The sequence below is a fragment of the Mustela erminea genome, chromosome 2, assembly GCF_009829155.1.
Source record: "Mustela erminea isolate mMusErm1 chromosome 2, mMusErm1.Pri, whole genome shotgun sequence".
Lineage (NCBI taxonomy): Eukaryota > Metazoa > Chordata > Mammalia > Carnivora > Mustelidae > Mustela > Mustela erminea.
Window position 1 is genome coordinate 93,253,162 of NC_045615.1, and position 17,658 is coordinate 93,270,819.

Sequence of the window (17,658 nt, forward strand, 5' to 3'; positions counted from 1 at the left end):
TAGAAACCGTATTTCATTTGGGTTTAATTTCCTTAAAGGTCTTCAACTTATTAAGGAATAGTCCTAAGTGCAAAAGCACATTTTTCTGCAAAAATGGGTTTCCAGTGATGACCTTGGAGCTGCTGAAATTTCAGACATCGAGACCAAAATCTTTCTTCATCTACCTCCAAACCTAAGAAACTCCTCTAGAATATCCCACCAAATTAAAACTTATAAAAGGGGGGGTTTAGAGATTCTCTTTAAACAAGTAATAAACAATACAGAGGTATACAGGTTTTATTCAATAATTCATTCTCTTGTGTTCCTACCTCAGAGCTCGTCCCATAGTTTCATAGTTCATATCTGGCTTGTTCTTATGCTTTCCCCAAAGTTTAGAGACAGCCTTTGAATCCACAAGCTTGAATATGCCTTTTTCTCTCTGAGTCCACTTAATATACCGAGGACAAGTATTTTTATCTTGAAGTAGATCTAAAAGAAACTCCCACAAGTAGGTTGTGTTTCCTTTGAAAAAAATAATAAGACATCGATTAAAAATTCATTGATATAATTAAATACATAATTAAAAGCAAATATTTAGGGGCACTTCAGTGGCTCAGCCAATTAAGTGTCCAACTCTTGTTTTCTGCTCAAGGTCATAAGATCGAGCCCAACGTAAGGCATGGAGCCTGCTTAAGATTCTCTCTCTTTCCCTCTCCCTCTCTGCCTCTGTCTTCACTCACACCCTTGATCAAAAAAGGCAAATACTTATTTATCCTGGACAAAAATTCAGTAACTACTGTAAAATGTCCTAAAAGTCTGTCACTAAGTACTTGACTATATGAGTAATCATTTATACACTGTCAAACTGTGTTGCCTAGTAAGTTATAGATACACTGCATTTCATTATAACATTATCCTTAACATACCTGTTTGGTTTTCAAAAATAATATCCTATTTATGTTTACTGTTATGATACTAATAAAGGTCCTGGATTTTAGACTATTATACATCACCCTATCCTAAATTTTGAGTTCAGTAGAGGCAAGGCAAAGGCATAATGCATAGTACTAAGTGAATCTGAATTAAACAGAATCCAGTTTATTAATTACATAGATCTAAACCATGAATAAATTTATTTGCACCAGTATGTTTATAATATGATAAGCCCCAATTCTATGATCAAAATTCATCAAGAGGCACTTAATTGTTGAAAAGGCAAGCAATACAGAGTAAAATGTGCAAAATTTTTAAGATTTTATCTTTCTACGTAAACTCCACACCCAACACAGGGCTGGAACCCACAACCCTGAGATCAAGAGTTGTATGCGCCACTGAATGAGACAGCCAGGCACCCCGAAACATATTTTTCTTTGATTTATTTCCTTTGATTCACCTTTATGCAGGAACTCTGAAGTACATGTCTTATAAAGTACAAATTACCCATGACCCTTTAAACATTATCTCTTCCTTATCTTCTGGACGTCTACTCGTCAGTTTGGATTTGATGATCAATGAGACCTACTTTCCTCTAAAAACAGGTTTTGTTTTGTTTTTTTAAATTCCTAATCTCCTTCTGACCATACCCAATATTGTGAAGATAAGCTATGTATTGGGATTTCATTATATATGAACAGTTGAGTAAATACATTTGTGCTTCAGTCTTAAAATACCAACTCCTTACATAGAAACACTAAAAAGTAACATGGGAATTCCTTTAACTAGTCCAGTATTCATCAAATGCTAACTATATATAACATATATGATGACATGACTAGCAGAATTTGAAAATGAGCTATTTCTGCAGAATAACACAGTTATTCATCATACACTACTGCTCCTTAAGTGTTGTAAAGGATACAGAAGAGCATTTAAAACTTGGTACCTGCTTCAAGGAATTTACAATTTAGTTGGGAAGGGAAAAGAAAAGTTAATGACAAGTTAACAATACAAAAAAGAAGTAATAGTTTGTGAAATGACGTATCACAAGGTAATGCATAATTATATTCCAAATGAATGACAGAAAATGGGATTTCAGGAATAAAAACAATGGATTGCTAAAACGGGAAAACTTGGAAGATGACTAAGATTTACATAGAGGAAAAGAGCAAATCTGGGATTCAGATAAGGAACTTCATCCCAAAAAGAGAAAGCATGACTCTTTTCATTCCCTTCGGAGAGTGGAAGATGGGCAAGTAGTGGACAGTGGTTATGGGGAGATCAGGCTGAAATTTTCAGAATGCTGTTTTTCTTTTATTCCCTTTGTATAAAGCCTCTAGGGCCAGAGATTCTTAAACTGATGAAAGAAGAGAAAAGAACCCTGAGAAGGAGAAAATTAGAATATATACACCACCACTGAGTCACCAGGTCATCTCTAGGCTCCTGCTCACTATCTCTTTACTATCATCAAATCTAGATCCAAATTACAGGCTTTGTGAGAAGGACCTCTAAGAGTAGGAAGCTTCCGAACTAAGCTACTGCTACTGAGTCTAAATGCTGAAGCTCTTCCTCAGGCATTTCATTTTCATTCTGAATTCTCTGAAAATTCAACAAATTTACTAAGCCATAGTTGAGACCAGTGTGCATCTCTTGACCTAAGAAGATGAACCTTCAACTTTACAATGTTCTGTCTGCATCTCTGAAATCCCACTGCATCAGCATCAATATTTTGTAAAAACTCTTTATGTAACTTTCAACTACATTAAGATGTTTAATTGGGACATTACTGTGATCAAAAGATTATCAAGCCCTATGGGTGGACACAGTAAAAGTGAGCTTATTCTGGAAGAAACTTCTGAGTAACAAAAACAGTGCCTTAAACATACATAATAGGGATTTGAAAGCATCCGTGTTTGTGGAATGAGACTCAACATTCCTCAGGTTGTCTTTGGGTGTTCACTCCACCCCAGTTTCCATCCTCAAGTTAAAACTGAAAGTTCTATATCTCACTTTAAGCAAAACATTCAGAAAGGGAAGCCTTCTTTACTAGATAAGGTAGTTCACTAAGCATATAATAGACATCAGCATTTAGATTGCCATTTTATAGAAGAAACACTGCATTTCTTTTTTTTAAGATTTTAAAGTACTTCCTACATCCAATGTGGGACTTGAACTTATAGCCTCATGATCAAGAATCAGAGGCTCTATACCGACTAAGGCAGTCAGATGCTCTCAACTGGATTTTTAATCTTCACAATTCAACATGTTGCCTCAAGTTTGACAATAAAAGACTGAAACTTTAATAAAAGGTGATTTTGACTGGCAAAAACAGTCATCACAAAGTTTTTCCTCCACTGTTAAGTATCAGATCTTTGAGTACAAGAGACCACTGATGATGGGAATTATTTAAAAAAACAGTAATAATTGTATATTTATGGTTTAGCTTTTTAATATTTACTATTATGTAAGTTTTAAAGTTTTTTTTAATTTTTTTTAAAGATTTCATTTATTTATTAAAGATAGCAAGAGAGAGCACAAGTGGGGGAGGGAGCAACAGAGGGAGAGGGAACAGCAGATTCCCTGCTGAGCAGGGAACCCGATGTGGGACTCGATCCCAGAACCCTGAGATCACAACTTGAGCTAAACGCTTAACCAACTGTGCCACCCAGGCGCCCCGGTTTTAAAGTTTTCAACATAAAAGACAAAACCTAAGATGTTAGAAATGTAAAATGACCAAAGACAAAGATGAGAAGTATCCTAATCTGTCCCAAATTCAATTTCTCAGTTTCTGAGTAAGTAACAATTCAATGTTACTGAATTTTTTGTTCTAAATTTGTTGGTAGCCTTATTGGAGAAAAATATTCTTTTTTTACTAAAGGTTTCATTTTTGCTTTATTTAAAATTAGATGTTAAGACCACCTGTTGAAGTTTTGAATATATTATTCCAAAATGGATCCAACTATTAAATATTGGTCTGAAAACATTCATGAAAGTGATAAAATTCTGGTTACAGATTATCAGAACACACCTAAAACCATAACTAAAATATTACCTGAAATCATCCAACCAGAGTGCAGAATGTAGGAGGCTTATCATTAATTTTTGTTTTTAAGGAAAGTATACAAATTCTAAAGCAAAACTGTGTTTTTGTTCTAATTCCTGACATGACTGGAATTGGTTGATTAGGAAATAAAATTCAGCTTGCCTTAAGAGTTCTTGCATTCTATCAGTTAAGAAATTATGTATCAGAAGTAAGTCTTAGTTATAAACCCAACCCCTTCAATTCTGAGCGGCTCTAGGATGAGTGCTCTTACACATACATACCTCGCCTACGAACAATGGCTCTTAAGAAGGCTGTGCATCAGAAAGCACTTTAGATGACCTTTCCAAACACAAATGCCTACTGCCTTTTACACCCCTATAGAGTATCTATGGCTACAGAATCTCAGTGGGTAGGAACTAGGAAAAAGCTCCCCAAGCAACGCTCAGATATCCCTGATTGAGGCCTATTACCAAAGACAGTACTTCCATCTATTCGAGTACTAGAAATCATTTTCTTACAAATGCAAAAATGTCCACGAGGGGGCGGGGGGAGTCATCTCACCTCCCAAACAGCCCTCCCCAAATTACCTTTTCCTTCTCTGGGCTTCTTCTTTATACCTAACTCAGGAGACCCATTGGAAATTGGTGATTGCTGGGTCTTTGGTTTACGGCCAACTGAAAAAAAAAAGATTGAAACCATACATTGAAAACGGGAAAAAAATACCAGAAGCATGACTAGCAGACTCTTTGATAACACATTTATTCATGAAACTGAACACTAATTTGTGGATTAATACACTCAGTGTATACAGAAAGTTGCACTGAAAAGGAGCATTAAAAGCACTTCTGCAATTTTAAATTACAGCAGTTAGTTGGCAGCAATTTCAGTGTATACAGCAAGTCAGGTACTATCCAACCTATTATTTACTTGGTGAGAGCCGCAATTTGCTAACCTCTTCCAACAATGCAGCAATGGAAACAAATTCTAGTACAAACTTTTTTTCTGTTCTACAAGATTGTTAGAAAAAACTTTACCTACCTATTGCAGAGGATCTGATTATCTGCGAAGCCCTTTGAGCTCAAATGAGGAAAAGTAAGAGATATTATTTTAAACACTCTACTGCTCTGAGCCAATCCATTCACCAGAACTTAAGCATAAGTGTTCAAATTCCCCCACTTCAACGTGCAGGTACATTATAAGAATAAAAGAAAATCTTTCAATTAATTAACTATTTTATATGTCTAAAAAGTGTGCCCTTCCTTTTGCTTCTCTTCACTTCTACCAAAAGGGCTCTCCCAGAAAGACTTAGCATCCACAATGAACAGAAAAGCAATACTTATACTAAAGAAGGTATAAGGCTGAAATGCGTTGTTTTCAATCCTCAGCACTGATAAAAGAATGCTGGCAGATGAGGTGAAGCCTCCAGAAAGGCTAGGAATAGTCAAGTATATTATAATTTGCAGATTAAATACATTATTACTGGGCGCCTGGGTGGTTCAGTGGGTTAAGCCGCTGCCTTCGGCTCAGGTCATGATCTCAGGGTCCTGGGATAGAGTCCCACATCGGGCTCTCTGCTCAGCAGGGAGCCTGCTTCCTCCTCCCTCTCTCTGCCTGCCTCTCTGCCTACCTCTCTGCCTACTTGTGATCTCTGTCAAATAAATAAATAAAATCTTTTTAAAAATAAATAAATAAATAAATAAATAAATACATTATTACTTATCTGGTGACTGTCATACATCTGGGTTTCTAATGTCACTCTGGTCTTCATTAGCAAGGATTATTTAGAGCTAAATAAAGACCTAAAAATCAAAGCGTTTTATTTCAAAATACACAGCCATTATATTCCAGGATTTCATTATGGTAACTAATCAAGAAGATGTGTGCTCTGGCAAAAATTAAAAGGGAAAGTTCGCTGGTTTCCTTATTAGAACAGAGATTAATTTCTCAATTTAAGTAATACTAAGAATACAAATGAAAAAAACAAAAACAAAAAACTTCATAGAAATGTTAGTCCAAAAAGGCTTGTTTTTATATAAAGCAGTACTTCCCAAATTGTACTTAAGAAATAGTTTATTTATAAGTAGTAAACAACGTTCTACAGTCAAGGTTACTTTTAGAACACTGCATGTTACCTTCTCTTGCAGATTCACAACAACCACTAGTATGTTAGAAGCTCTGGAAATAAAAAGAAGGCTCTGCTATTCAAAAATAACCTACCTAACTTTGTTTGTCCCAAATGAACTTAAGCATATATATTTACATATACATTATATGTAATTTTTAAATGGTCGTTAAGATAATCTATTCTCAAATATATAAAATATAGAAAAAACTTTACCTACCTATTATATATATTATCAAATATATAAAATTAATATTAAATTGGCAATCTTCTGGTTTCTATCATACCAACATCCCATAGGCAGATGAACCTATTCATCTGCTTTTCATGGTTTTTTCCCTCTTCTTTCAGATCTAAAAATTTCTTGGGGCACATCGATGGGTCATTTGGTTAAGTGTCTGACTCCTGATTTCGGCCAGGGTCTTGATCTTAGGATCATGAGACTGAGCCCTGCATCGGGCACAGAGTCTGCTTATGATTCTCTTTCTGGGGCACCTGGGTGACTCAGTGGGTTAAAGCCCCTGCCTTCGGCTTGGGTGATGATCTCAGGATCCTGGGATCGAGCCCCATGTCGGGCTCTCTGCTCCACAGGGAGCCTGCTTTCACCCCTCTCTCTGCCTGCCTCTCTGTCTACTTGTGATCTGTCAAATAAATAAATAAAATCTTTAAAAAAAAAAAAAGATTCTCTCTTTCTGGGGTGTCCGGGTGGCTCAGTGGGTTAAGCCTCTGCCTTCCCATGATCTCAGGGTCCTGGGATCAAGCCCCACATTGGGCTCTCTGCTCAAGACGGAGCCTGCTTCACCCTATTTCTCTCTCTGCCTGCCTCTCTGCCTACTTGTGATCTCTGTCAAATAAATAAATAAAATCTTAAAAAAAAAAAAAAAGATTCTTTCTCCCTCTCCCTCTGCCCCCACCCCCTGCTCGTGTGCACATGTGCACGTGTGTGTGCTCTCCCTCTTCCTTAAAAAATAAATCTAAAAAATTTGTGTTTTGTAATAGCTCCTATCAAATAAATCCAGTCAAAGGTTACAGTGGGGAAGTGGGTAATCAGGGCTACTTATATGTATGCCTTTTGTCTTTAAACATTTAAACAGCAGGAAGTAATTCTTCCTTCTATTCTTTCAATCATACCTCTGGCAAGATACATGTAATCTATTACATGAGGAAGGAACTCAATCTCATTCTTCACTGTGTCCCTCACAGTAATAAGCACAGACACACCAACATCACAGCAATCTGAAATACCTCTAATAAATGAAAGAAAATACCATTATTTCTAACACAAGTTTTCTTATTTTTGCTTTTCCTACTATAAAATGTGAAGAAAAAAATACAGAAGAAAGTGGAATTAGATGAGTACCATTTATAAAGAATTTAATTTCTTTCAAGTTTTACCCCTGATTCAAACAGGAAAAGGACCCACTTCCTGCCCCTCTTCTAGGGATGTCAGAGGTATGTGGGGCCTCACCCATCAGGAGTGAGAAGTTTCAGCAGGAGTCAAATAACTAGTAAGTGGAAATGCTCTTTACCCACTAGTGAGTTTATTCCACTTAAAAGTCCCTATTGGCAATACTGGTGTTTTAAGACAGAAGATATAAGAAGAAAATAATATTGGGCTTTTGATTTTAATGCCCATAAAAGAGTGGGAAGATAAGATTAAAAATAGAGAAAATAAAAAAATAAAGGTTTTTAAAAAAATAACCAAGTACCTAAAAAGATCCGAAAGCAGACAGACAAGCAGTGAATCTCTGACCTTCCTTCTGCTTGTCCAACATTTATTTTAATTCCATTTCCAGGCAACTTTCTTTAGAGCGCAAACACTAGCTACAGTATGAACATGTTAACACAAAACTAAAATCTCAGTTTGTTGATTCTTTGAGAATACCTAGGTAAAGATAACATCAATCATAAATCTATAGCATGTATTTTCCTATGTCCCTTGACGGGGAAAAAAAAAAAATAACCAGAAAAAAATTCACCCACTTTTCCATAAATTTATAAATATATTCTACCTTTTTTCTTTTTCATTGGTTCATGGCTATCTGGTGATGTTGGAATAGGAGAGGTATCCATTGGTTCCGATTCTTCAGTTGACACCTCCACTACAGTTTCTGTAATGACATCTGGCCTCATAGCAGCATGGATAAATTCTGGAGTTGATACACAAGGAGGGACAAACACTTCCACTATAAAAAAAAGTCAAAAAATTAAAATTTCCCACCCCCATCAATACTTCTTCATGCGGACAATTCAATATTTAGTAGAGGTGAGGTTTCTTAACAATTTATCAGAGCAGGGTAAGAGCCTAAGTTAATTTGCTGAATATGCAATACAATCTAAAGTATGTAATGAAATAAATGCAAAGAAAATCAGCTTGAAGGAAGTTAATCCTGTAATCCATGTGGGGATTATGAGGAATCACCTCCCTTCTTCATATTTTTAAGTACTTTCAAGCTCACTATAGAAGACTTTGAATTATTTTGACAATTGGGAAAACATTTGAAAATAAGATATCAGAGTCATAGTGAGTTCTTTAGTAATTACTTTCCTTCCTGATACCCAGCATTATTCTCTAACTAGGTAATATATCCACATGTTATAAAATTTAAAACATTTAACACATTAACACAATAAAAATCACATTTAATAAATGTGTGTGTCTTCAGTGAAAAGAAAGCACCTATAGATCATTTCAAAATATGTAGAAAAGGAAAACCTGCTCATTAAAGCCCACTGAATCTCATCTTCCAATATTTAAAATTTTACTTAATGTAACAGTCCTGATGTTTTGGGTGTCGAAAGCAGTATACAGAAACTGCCATTTGGTATTCTATTACATACAATAATGGTGCTCCAGCTTCCTTCCAATATGCATGAATAATCAGAATATGACATATTTCTATTTCAATTAAGAGACAGGCTAATAATACTGTTGTAGATTAATACATTGACCAATATGCCCTAATTTTCTTCTCACATCCCTGAATAATACGTGGGATTCCTATTCTAATTAAAAAGTACAGTTGCGGGGCACCTGGGTGGCTCAGTGGGTTAAAGCCTCTGCCTTCGGCTCAGGTCATGATCCCAGAGTCCTGGGATCGAGCCCAGGCTCTCTGCTCAGCCGGGAGCCTGCTTCCTCCTCTCTCTCTCTGCCTGCCTCTCAGCCTACTTGTAATCTCTGCCTGTCAAATAAATAAATAAAATCTTAAAAAAAAAAAAAAAAAAGGACAGTTGCAAAACAAAAAGTATAGTTGCTCTTGGTATTTATAAATCCCTATAATAAGAAGGGCCAATATTATTAAGTCAAATTAACACTTGGACATTAATTAGAGGACAATGACTGTCAAAGGCAGCCTTAATGAGGGGAAAAAAGGGGGGGGGGGACAAAAGAAAAGGAAACTCCCAGCCTGAAGGAGTATGAGGAAATGGTAGAAGCTATCTCCTCTCTCCGCCATGGAAGGTTCTCTGGAGCTACTGCCTATTTATCACTAAATAAAGGCCAGAAAGTAGTCATGGGAGGCAAATCCCTCCACCCCATCTGCCATTCCCTTTAGGTTCCTTAAGTCCCTTAAGGACTACAAAGGTTTATAATTTACCCACAGTTAAGGAAATAAGACATAACAATATAAACAGCAATTTAACAAACATTTATCTGTCTATAGTGGGTATTTTCTGTATCATTTATTATAAAAAAGTATGTAAGACTAGGGAACTAAGTACTACTGTCACTGGTATTCATGCATAATAAACCCTGAGAACAATAATTCCCATGTATTTAAGAAGAAACCCATTTTAGATATGTGAAGTGATGTGACATGCTTATTATAAAGAACAATTCACATACCGGGACTTCTTGAATCCCTTAAGCAGGTAGGAGATTCCATATGAAGCAGGGCTTCAGCAGCTTCAATTGTCTTATCTGTACAGTGTGCATTACTGCTATGAACTGATGCCTCCACTGGGGGGAAAATAAGTTTACTCAATTAAAAATGCACAGAATACATTACTAAATAAATAAACTCGTGAATAACTCTAGTATTCGTCCATAAAATTTATTTACAGAAATAGTTTAAAAAATGATCTAGTATCTACTCTTTGCAAAACGAATGTTGATTATAAAGCAACTGAGAATGATCAGAAATTACTGAGAAATTTCTTAATCTTATCCAAAGGAAAACAAAGACCCTTGAAATTTGAACCCTGTATCAATTTTAGAACTAAACGAACTTGGAGGTGGGGTGGGGGGAGGATGGTTGTAGATTAACAGTCCTAGGAGGTCCATTATGTATTGTGATATAAAGCTACTGATATCAATACCTTGCAGAATCACAGTCAGAAACACGTATTACCAAGTTAGTTTAATGAATTAGTTTGATTCTTACACTCTCCTAGGTGAGTGCATAGCACCAGACACTTGGGAACTCTCTTCCCAATAAACTTGTCTCTTCAAGATTTCAAGAAACTTTTCTGCATTTTAGCAAGAAATTTGTTTTTAAAGTTCCTATGTTTGTTTTTTCATGAAGCCTCTTCTAATTCTGCCGCCTTCTGTAACTCTTTTAGCACTTACTTTATGATTTGTTGCTTGAATTACTTGTGAAACAATAAAATATACAGCAATCGTTTGGCTTTTCAAGTCCAACAGCTTGGGTCCTAGTCTCTGCTACTTATAATGTTACCCTAGACCAGCAATTTAATTTCTCTGTGAGGAAACTGATTTCCTCTTGCACAAAACAGGTGTATTACTTACCTCCTATAGTTGTGAGAATTAAGTGAGGAGATACCCATAAAAAAAAATGTACAAAGCCTGGCATATAGATAAGAATTCTAAATCATGGTAATTTCTTATCACCCCTGTAAGATTATACGTTCCCTGAGGTCAGGGGGAACTATCTTTAATTCATCTTCATATCTGCTATAATTCGTAATACAGATTTTTAATACAAGAGGTATGCAAGTATTTCTTTTATATACTAAAGCTGAGAACAACCCACAGACCTTACAGGGAAATTGGCCAATTAAGTACAAACATATTAATGATATATTAACTTCACACCCTGACTTAAAAAATATTGAACATTCTACTTAGTTCTGAAACATGAATATGTAAGTTTCTAATTGGATAGATTTTTCTCAAAATGTCCTCTAAAAAAGATTAAAAGGAAGGAAGTATTTGTATAAATTCCGTAAGCTATATTACAAACTCACAAGTTCTACACACTAAAGATACGAATCTTTTAAAACCGTTTCCAGGAAACTTTTAAATGAAAAAAAAAAATCACTTAATCTCAAAATTTACCAAATGCTAAAGCCTTAGCCTTTTGGAGAGCAATTTAAAAAAAAAAAAAAAAAATCCAGAGACTGTTTTACCACCTGTTGCACATCATCCACACTCTCAACCAAGGTACTGGGTCTCTCCAGTTGCTCTTTCCATTTATGGAAATCTGCTCAAAGCTAAACAGTTCCAGAGAGGCAGCCAAACCTCTAAGTAAATCTATCTTTAGGTGACCCTGCTTACTCTTATCTGCAGCTTCACTGAAGCAAAGGATTCAATCAGTCCTTCTAGCTCAACTTTAAGAAACTTAGTAAGTATAAAATAAATTACCATTCTCAAGTAATTTTTCAAAATGCTTCCCCACAATACTCACATATACTAAAGAACCTTGGAAAGCAAATTCTCGGGTTTTTAAAACTTATTCTAGGAACTTCATTCTTTTAAAGTCTGCTTGTGTTGCAATTTAGGTGTTGTCTTAGGTGCTATAAATAAACTACCCTCAGTAAACTAATTCCTTATGTAATTGTATTAAGACATACCCTAAAAACCTTACCATATTAAAATCAGAGCTTCAAACACTTCATACAGCAACAGAATTTTACCCAATTTTTTTTAATGTTTTCAGTTATAAACAAAATGAAATGTGCCTAACAATTACAAATGCTGCTGCCCTGGGTTTTTATGTAGCTTGAGGCACATTTATAAAACCCTGATTTCATGTTAATTATGTCAGTGGAAATTATTTCTTAAAAGTGTATTTTCTTGCTCATATTTCTGACCTCAAACTCTCCTTTCTCCCAAATTCAACATATTATTTCCCAGGACAGTTTTACACTTACAGAGCAAAACAAAACACAAAAAGAATAACATTTATTAGTTCATATTTTAAACTTAGGATGAGAATACCAAAATGCATACGTTCTCTGGGAATTATCAATCAGAAGATCTTATGTTCTATGGACAGTCAACTTTTGGTTGTTGGGCATTGACCGTATATCAGACCCTGTGTTAGAAATCTGAGAGACAAATGTGAATAGATCTCTAGCTTTGTGAAGCTTATACTAATAGTTTAGAAACATAAATGGTAGTATCGAAAACAAACAGAAGTAAAATATTTCAAAACTAACGAAAGCTATAAAAGAATTTAAACTTATTCTGTAAGCTAACAGCTTAAGTGGAGCACTGATTTTTTTTTTTTTGGATGCTTACTGATTTTACTTTTATCATTTTTATTAACTATAACCCCAAGCACATGCAAACGAACACCTAAGAGCGCACACTTAGATCAATTATTACAACAGTGTACCTATCAGTTTCCAAGAATACTTTGCCATTTTGAAAAAGAAAACCCTCATCTTTTTCTTGTTGATATAAGTAGTTTTTGATAAAAGAAATTTATCAAAATTTTATCAAATTTATCTCTTATTTAAGTTTCTGTAATTTTTTTTTTAAGATTTTTTATTTATTTATTTGACAGAGAGAAATCACAAGTAGATGGAGAGGCAGGCAGAGAGAGAGAGAGAGGGAAGCAGGCTCTCTGCCGAGCAGAGAGCCCGATGCGGGACTCGATCCCAGGACTCTGAGATCATGACCTGAGCCGAAGGCAGCGGCTTAACCCACTGAGCCACCCAGGCGCCCCAAGTTTCTGTAATTTTTGAAAACTTTTCTGTAATTTTTGAAAACTTTTCAATTCACTTGGTTCAGCTCAGTAATTCAAACACAATTTAAACTAGAATTATGCACAATTCTTAAGGACAAACATGAGTTTAACAGTGTTGTACAACTAGAGTAAGCAAATAATAGAATCAAGGGCTGAAAACTCCTTATCTCTTACTTAAAACTTGGTTTACTAGTATGAAATTAATGGCACAATAAAAAAAAAAAGCAACGTTTTAAAAATAGAAACAATGAAGTGAAAAGTAATCTGACAGGTATTATTTTCTACTTAAGATTATTTCTTGGTGTTGGGCTCAATCCCTTTTGAAGAAATAAATGTATCAAACAAATTTCAAAACAATTTTAACTTTACTCATAGTGCCAAAACTCAAATTTGCTTATGCCCTCCTTTCCTACTGGTTAAGTGTCTTCTTGTTCCATTTCCAGCTTTCTAATCAACTGGTGTTTGTATGGTAGACTATTCCAGACTCACTCAACAGCTGTTACAAAATACCAAACTTGGTAATTAAGTCTGACAAGAGACATACCTCTCAGCTTTGCAGAAGAGAATGCTGGCAATGGATCTAGCTCATAACAAAGTTCTTAAAGTCAAAAATAAAAATTAATAGCAATTTAATTTGAAAGCAATGGAAAAAAATTAGAAAACACTTCCTTAAATGACAGTAGTATGTCCCTACAAGGAAGACCATAAACTAATAATACAAGATCATCACTCAACCAGGCACCTGACTTAATACAGCTTATCTTCTAAAGCCCCAAGGCATAATAGGTAAGTGAAAAATACAAATGAATACAATAAAAAGGGGGAAAGGTAAAATTTTGGGATACTCCATCTTGTCTTATTCCTCTTTGACTTTCTAATCAATAGTTACAATTTAAAAGTTTAGAAGGGAAAAGCACTAAGCTGCCTGATGAAAATATAACATCAGCCATGTTATAATTTTTAAATTTCCAACAGCCAAATTTTAAAAAGTAAGCGGAAACTGAAATTACTGTCTTTCATTTAACCCAGTATATTAAAAAATATTGTCATTTCAACAGATAATCAATATAAAAGTTTTCCACAGCTTCAGTTTTTAGGTTTAATTAAAATTCTAAAAAATTAAAAATTCAGTTTCTCAGCCACTCAACAGCCACATTAGCCACAGCTAATGCCTATGGTACTGAAAAATATACAGCTACTCTCAAACTTTTCTGGTCAACAGCAACTTTCATACTCAAATTATTTGAGGACAACAAAGAGATTTTGTTTATCTAAGTCCTATTTTTAGATTTTATTCTATTTCAAACTGAAATTAAGAAAAAGTTAAAATATTTATCAATTCATTTCAAATAATAAATCCAATAACTTCCAAGTAATATTTTAATGAAAAATAGCTTTTCTGTAACAAAAAAATGAGTAGCTTTGTTTTACATTTTGGTAAATCTTTTTAATACATGCTAGAAAGTGATTAGATTCAGATTTGCTTCTTCATTAAATTGTTGTAGTATCAAGACATGTAGCCTCTAGAAAATTCTGATCACTTGTGAAACTGAAAAGCAAATAATGTCTTAGAATTGTCATGAAAACAATTCTGACTTCACAGACTCTCTGAAAGAGGCTCAGGACTCCACAGATCCTCAGCTCAGAGATATTAGTTTTTAAGGACTGCAACTATAATTTATTACCAAACAGAATAAAAACACCCAAATTCTATCCTGTTTCTCTAAGTTTTAGCGTCTAAACAGGGAGAGATGAAAAATTATGACTCCCTTTTCCAAGTACAACAGTATTCTGTCCACTTACACATAAAAGATTTTAGAAGTTTTTCATAAACACTTCTTTGCATCCCTTTGAACACTTAAGCTATAGATAACACAAGGAGTTTAAATAATTATCAGGAACATGTTCCTGCCCACCCTTTTCTCTGTTTTATGTTGAACTATCCTGCTTGAATGTTAAAATACTGATGTTACAATTTAACTCATTTTGCTTTTAATTTTAGTCCTAATGCTGCAGTGAATTCTGAAGAGTAATTTCTTAAATGTATATTCAAATAAGTTTGTGTTTTTTTTTTTAATGGGGTCTGGGTGGTATAGTCAGGTAAGCCTCCAACTCTTGGTTTCTACTCAGGTTGTGATCCCAGGGGTCGTGAGATCCGCCCCTCCCTGGACTCCAATGGGCTCTGAGCTCAGCAGAGTCTGCTTAAATTTCCTTCCCTCTCCCTCTGCCCCTCCTCACTGCACTCGCTCTCTAAAATAAACACATCTTTAAAAACAAAAAATGAATGCCATTATTCCAGTTTTATTTCAACACACGCTTCATTTTCTCACATCCTAAATTTTCATATTGATCTTTTCAAGACTGATAACCAGATACTTCAATTTACAGTAAACTGGAAATAAGATTTTCAAGTTCAAATTTCACAATGAACTTTGACAAACCAGACAGATTTGTTTTATCAGTGAAAATACTTAAACTACATTTCCAGAAAACTCCCTCCCTCCCATTTAATAACGGCATTAAAGTAGAAAAAAGTTCTGGTGACCATATCTCTCAACCCAAATTCTCCAATTTCTCAATTCTCAGTTTCTCAAAAAAGGAAGAAACAAGTCAAGGAAAGTATACTTGAGAAGAAGGCAGAATATTTTAAATTGAAAACCTTCAAGAAAATCTAGATCACAATTAAGAAAGTAACATTCACTGTTCCTACAAACTAGACATTTGTTTTTCCTACAATTCACTATATATGTAAGATTAGTGTTTTATATATATATATATATATATATATATATATATATATATACACACACACACACACACACAGACGTATATATATGTATCTTCATATATGAAGATGATCCTAAACTATTTCATAATGTCATTCAACATACAGACCTGGCCTCAAATTCCATTTTGGCACAAACATTGGCTAGCACATACTAACCTCCCAATTCAAATATTTATTTACACATTGCATTGTTTAAAAAAAAAAAAAACCCAAGAAGAAAAAAAAGCCTTCACTTTCCATTAACTATTTGAACTAGTTATAATCTTAGTTATTAGAGATCACCTAGTCAATCCTGTCCTCTTACAAAAAAAATGAAACCTTAAAGAAGTAAAGTCACTAGGACAGAGCTAGTTTAGTGACAGCGAGATGCAGATCCTCATCTCCAGACTTCAGGGTTATTTCTCATAAATAGCATTATAAGTGAAAGTTTTACAACATATGTCAAGTCTTCACAAAAACACTTTGTGTGTTGAAATAAGTGATTTTTAATAAACAAGCTTATTTATTTCATTTCATTCTTAAGACTCCTCTGACAGCAAAAATGCTAACTAAAGCTGAAGCTGATAGCTGAAGTTGGTTAACTACAATTGATAGTTAAGCTTCAAAAGGGAGAAAATAAAAGCAAAAGTATATCACCTAGTACCTTAACATATAACAATATAGTAGTGTACTATTAAGTGCTTTAAAATCACTTAGAAACACTTATGCTGACAATATTTGACTAAAAGCTGATCTCCTCTAGAAGTTTTCATTAATATCAGTCATTATACACTAGTCATCAACCCATTATAGCAATCACTGTAGTTACATTAACATTTATATATTAAGTATATTTACATCTGTCTCAATTAGACTGTAAAATCTTTGTGAGGAAGAATTATGTCTAACATATAATTCTCTCAGAGGAATAAAAAGGTATTCTATTTTACAAATAAAAACTTCACACACATTACTCTTCCAACATCACTGGAAATTGGCAGCAATCTAAGTTTTTATTAACTTGGATCCATGATTCCTCATCTTGTGGGCCACCTTTCCTTCCCAACTTCTCACTGAGTAATCTTTGGGTAAATCAGCAAACCTGTCTCAAGTTTCCTTCTAAAATAGGACTTGTAAGAGAGCTTCAAATTACATGAAAATTATTGAGGAAGTAATTTGGAGACAATTACAGGTAAAATATATTCTTTACATAACATTATAATCATAAAGGAAACTTCAATTGTTAAGATTTGTAAATACTAAAGAAATGCATTAGGACCAGAAAACAACATTTAATTTAAAAAAAAAAAAAAAACTTTTATCAAAGGGAGCTAAAACTTGTATTTTCAAACTGTAGACTCTCCACAGGTTTCCATTCCAAGCAAAATACCTATATGGCACATTCAGCCTCGCTAATTCTAAAAGTTTATGAAAAAAATACCTCCAATTGGCAAATTAGCCCTCTAAACTTTACAATATTTTGCAAAATTCTGACTGCGGGGACTATGCTAAGGTTCTCTTGGTATGTTCCAATCACTGTAAACTCTTCAAAATGTTCAACACTCACAAAAATATCATCGACCCACACAATTACAGGTATTGTTAGCACCAATAACAAAAGACCAAAAATTCCGTTCCTTAATTCATACTGTCTTATTAATGGACTGAACATACACAAAAGGAACCAAGTTCTTATTTACTAATACTTAACTTCTTGCTCTTATCAGAAAATAACTGTCAAATGTGTTTCAGTCACCATGCAGTAAACTATGATTTTTCTTTGGGACTTTTGAAACGTGTAACATTACATTTTACAGAAAAAAAAGTCTGGTCATTCATGTATCAGACAACACATACTTATATTATTCAAGACTTTATT

At 34.4% G+C, this 17,658-nt stretch overlaps 1 protein-coding gene across 10 annotated transcripts in view; it reads right to left on the reverse strand.

Annotated features, from left to right (window-relative positions):
• The window catches only part of ELF2 (E74 like ETS transcription factor 2), a 101,499-nt gene that overhangs the window by 3,426 nt on the left and 80,415 nt on the right, over positions 1-17,658 (reverse strand). For 4 of the 10 annotated variants that reach the window (XM_032333432.1, XM_032333438.1, XM_032333442.1 and 1 more), the window contains 5 exons: positions 9,925-10,038; positions 8,093-8,266; positions 4,997-5,035; positions 4,546-4,632; positions 309-501 (listed from right to left, as the gene is read on the reverse strand). In XM_032333432.1, coding sequence (XP_032189323.1) covers positions 309-501; positions 4,546-4,632; positions 4,997-5,035; positions 8,093-8,266; positions 9,925-10,038 — 607 coding nt within the window. The remainder of the gene's footprint in view (positions 1-308; positions 502-4,545; positions 4,633-4,996; positions 5,036-8,092; positions 8,267-9,924; positions 10,039-17,658) is intronic. The other 6 variants (XM_032333433.1, XM_032333439.1, XM_032333435.1 and 3 more) reach the window with 3 other exon arrangements.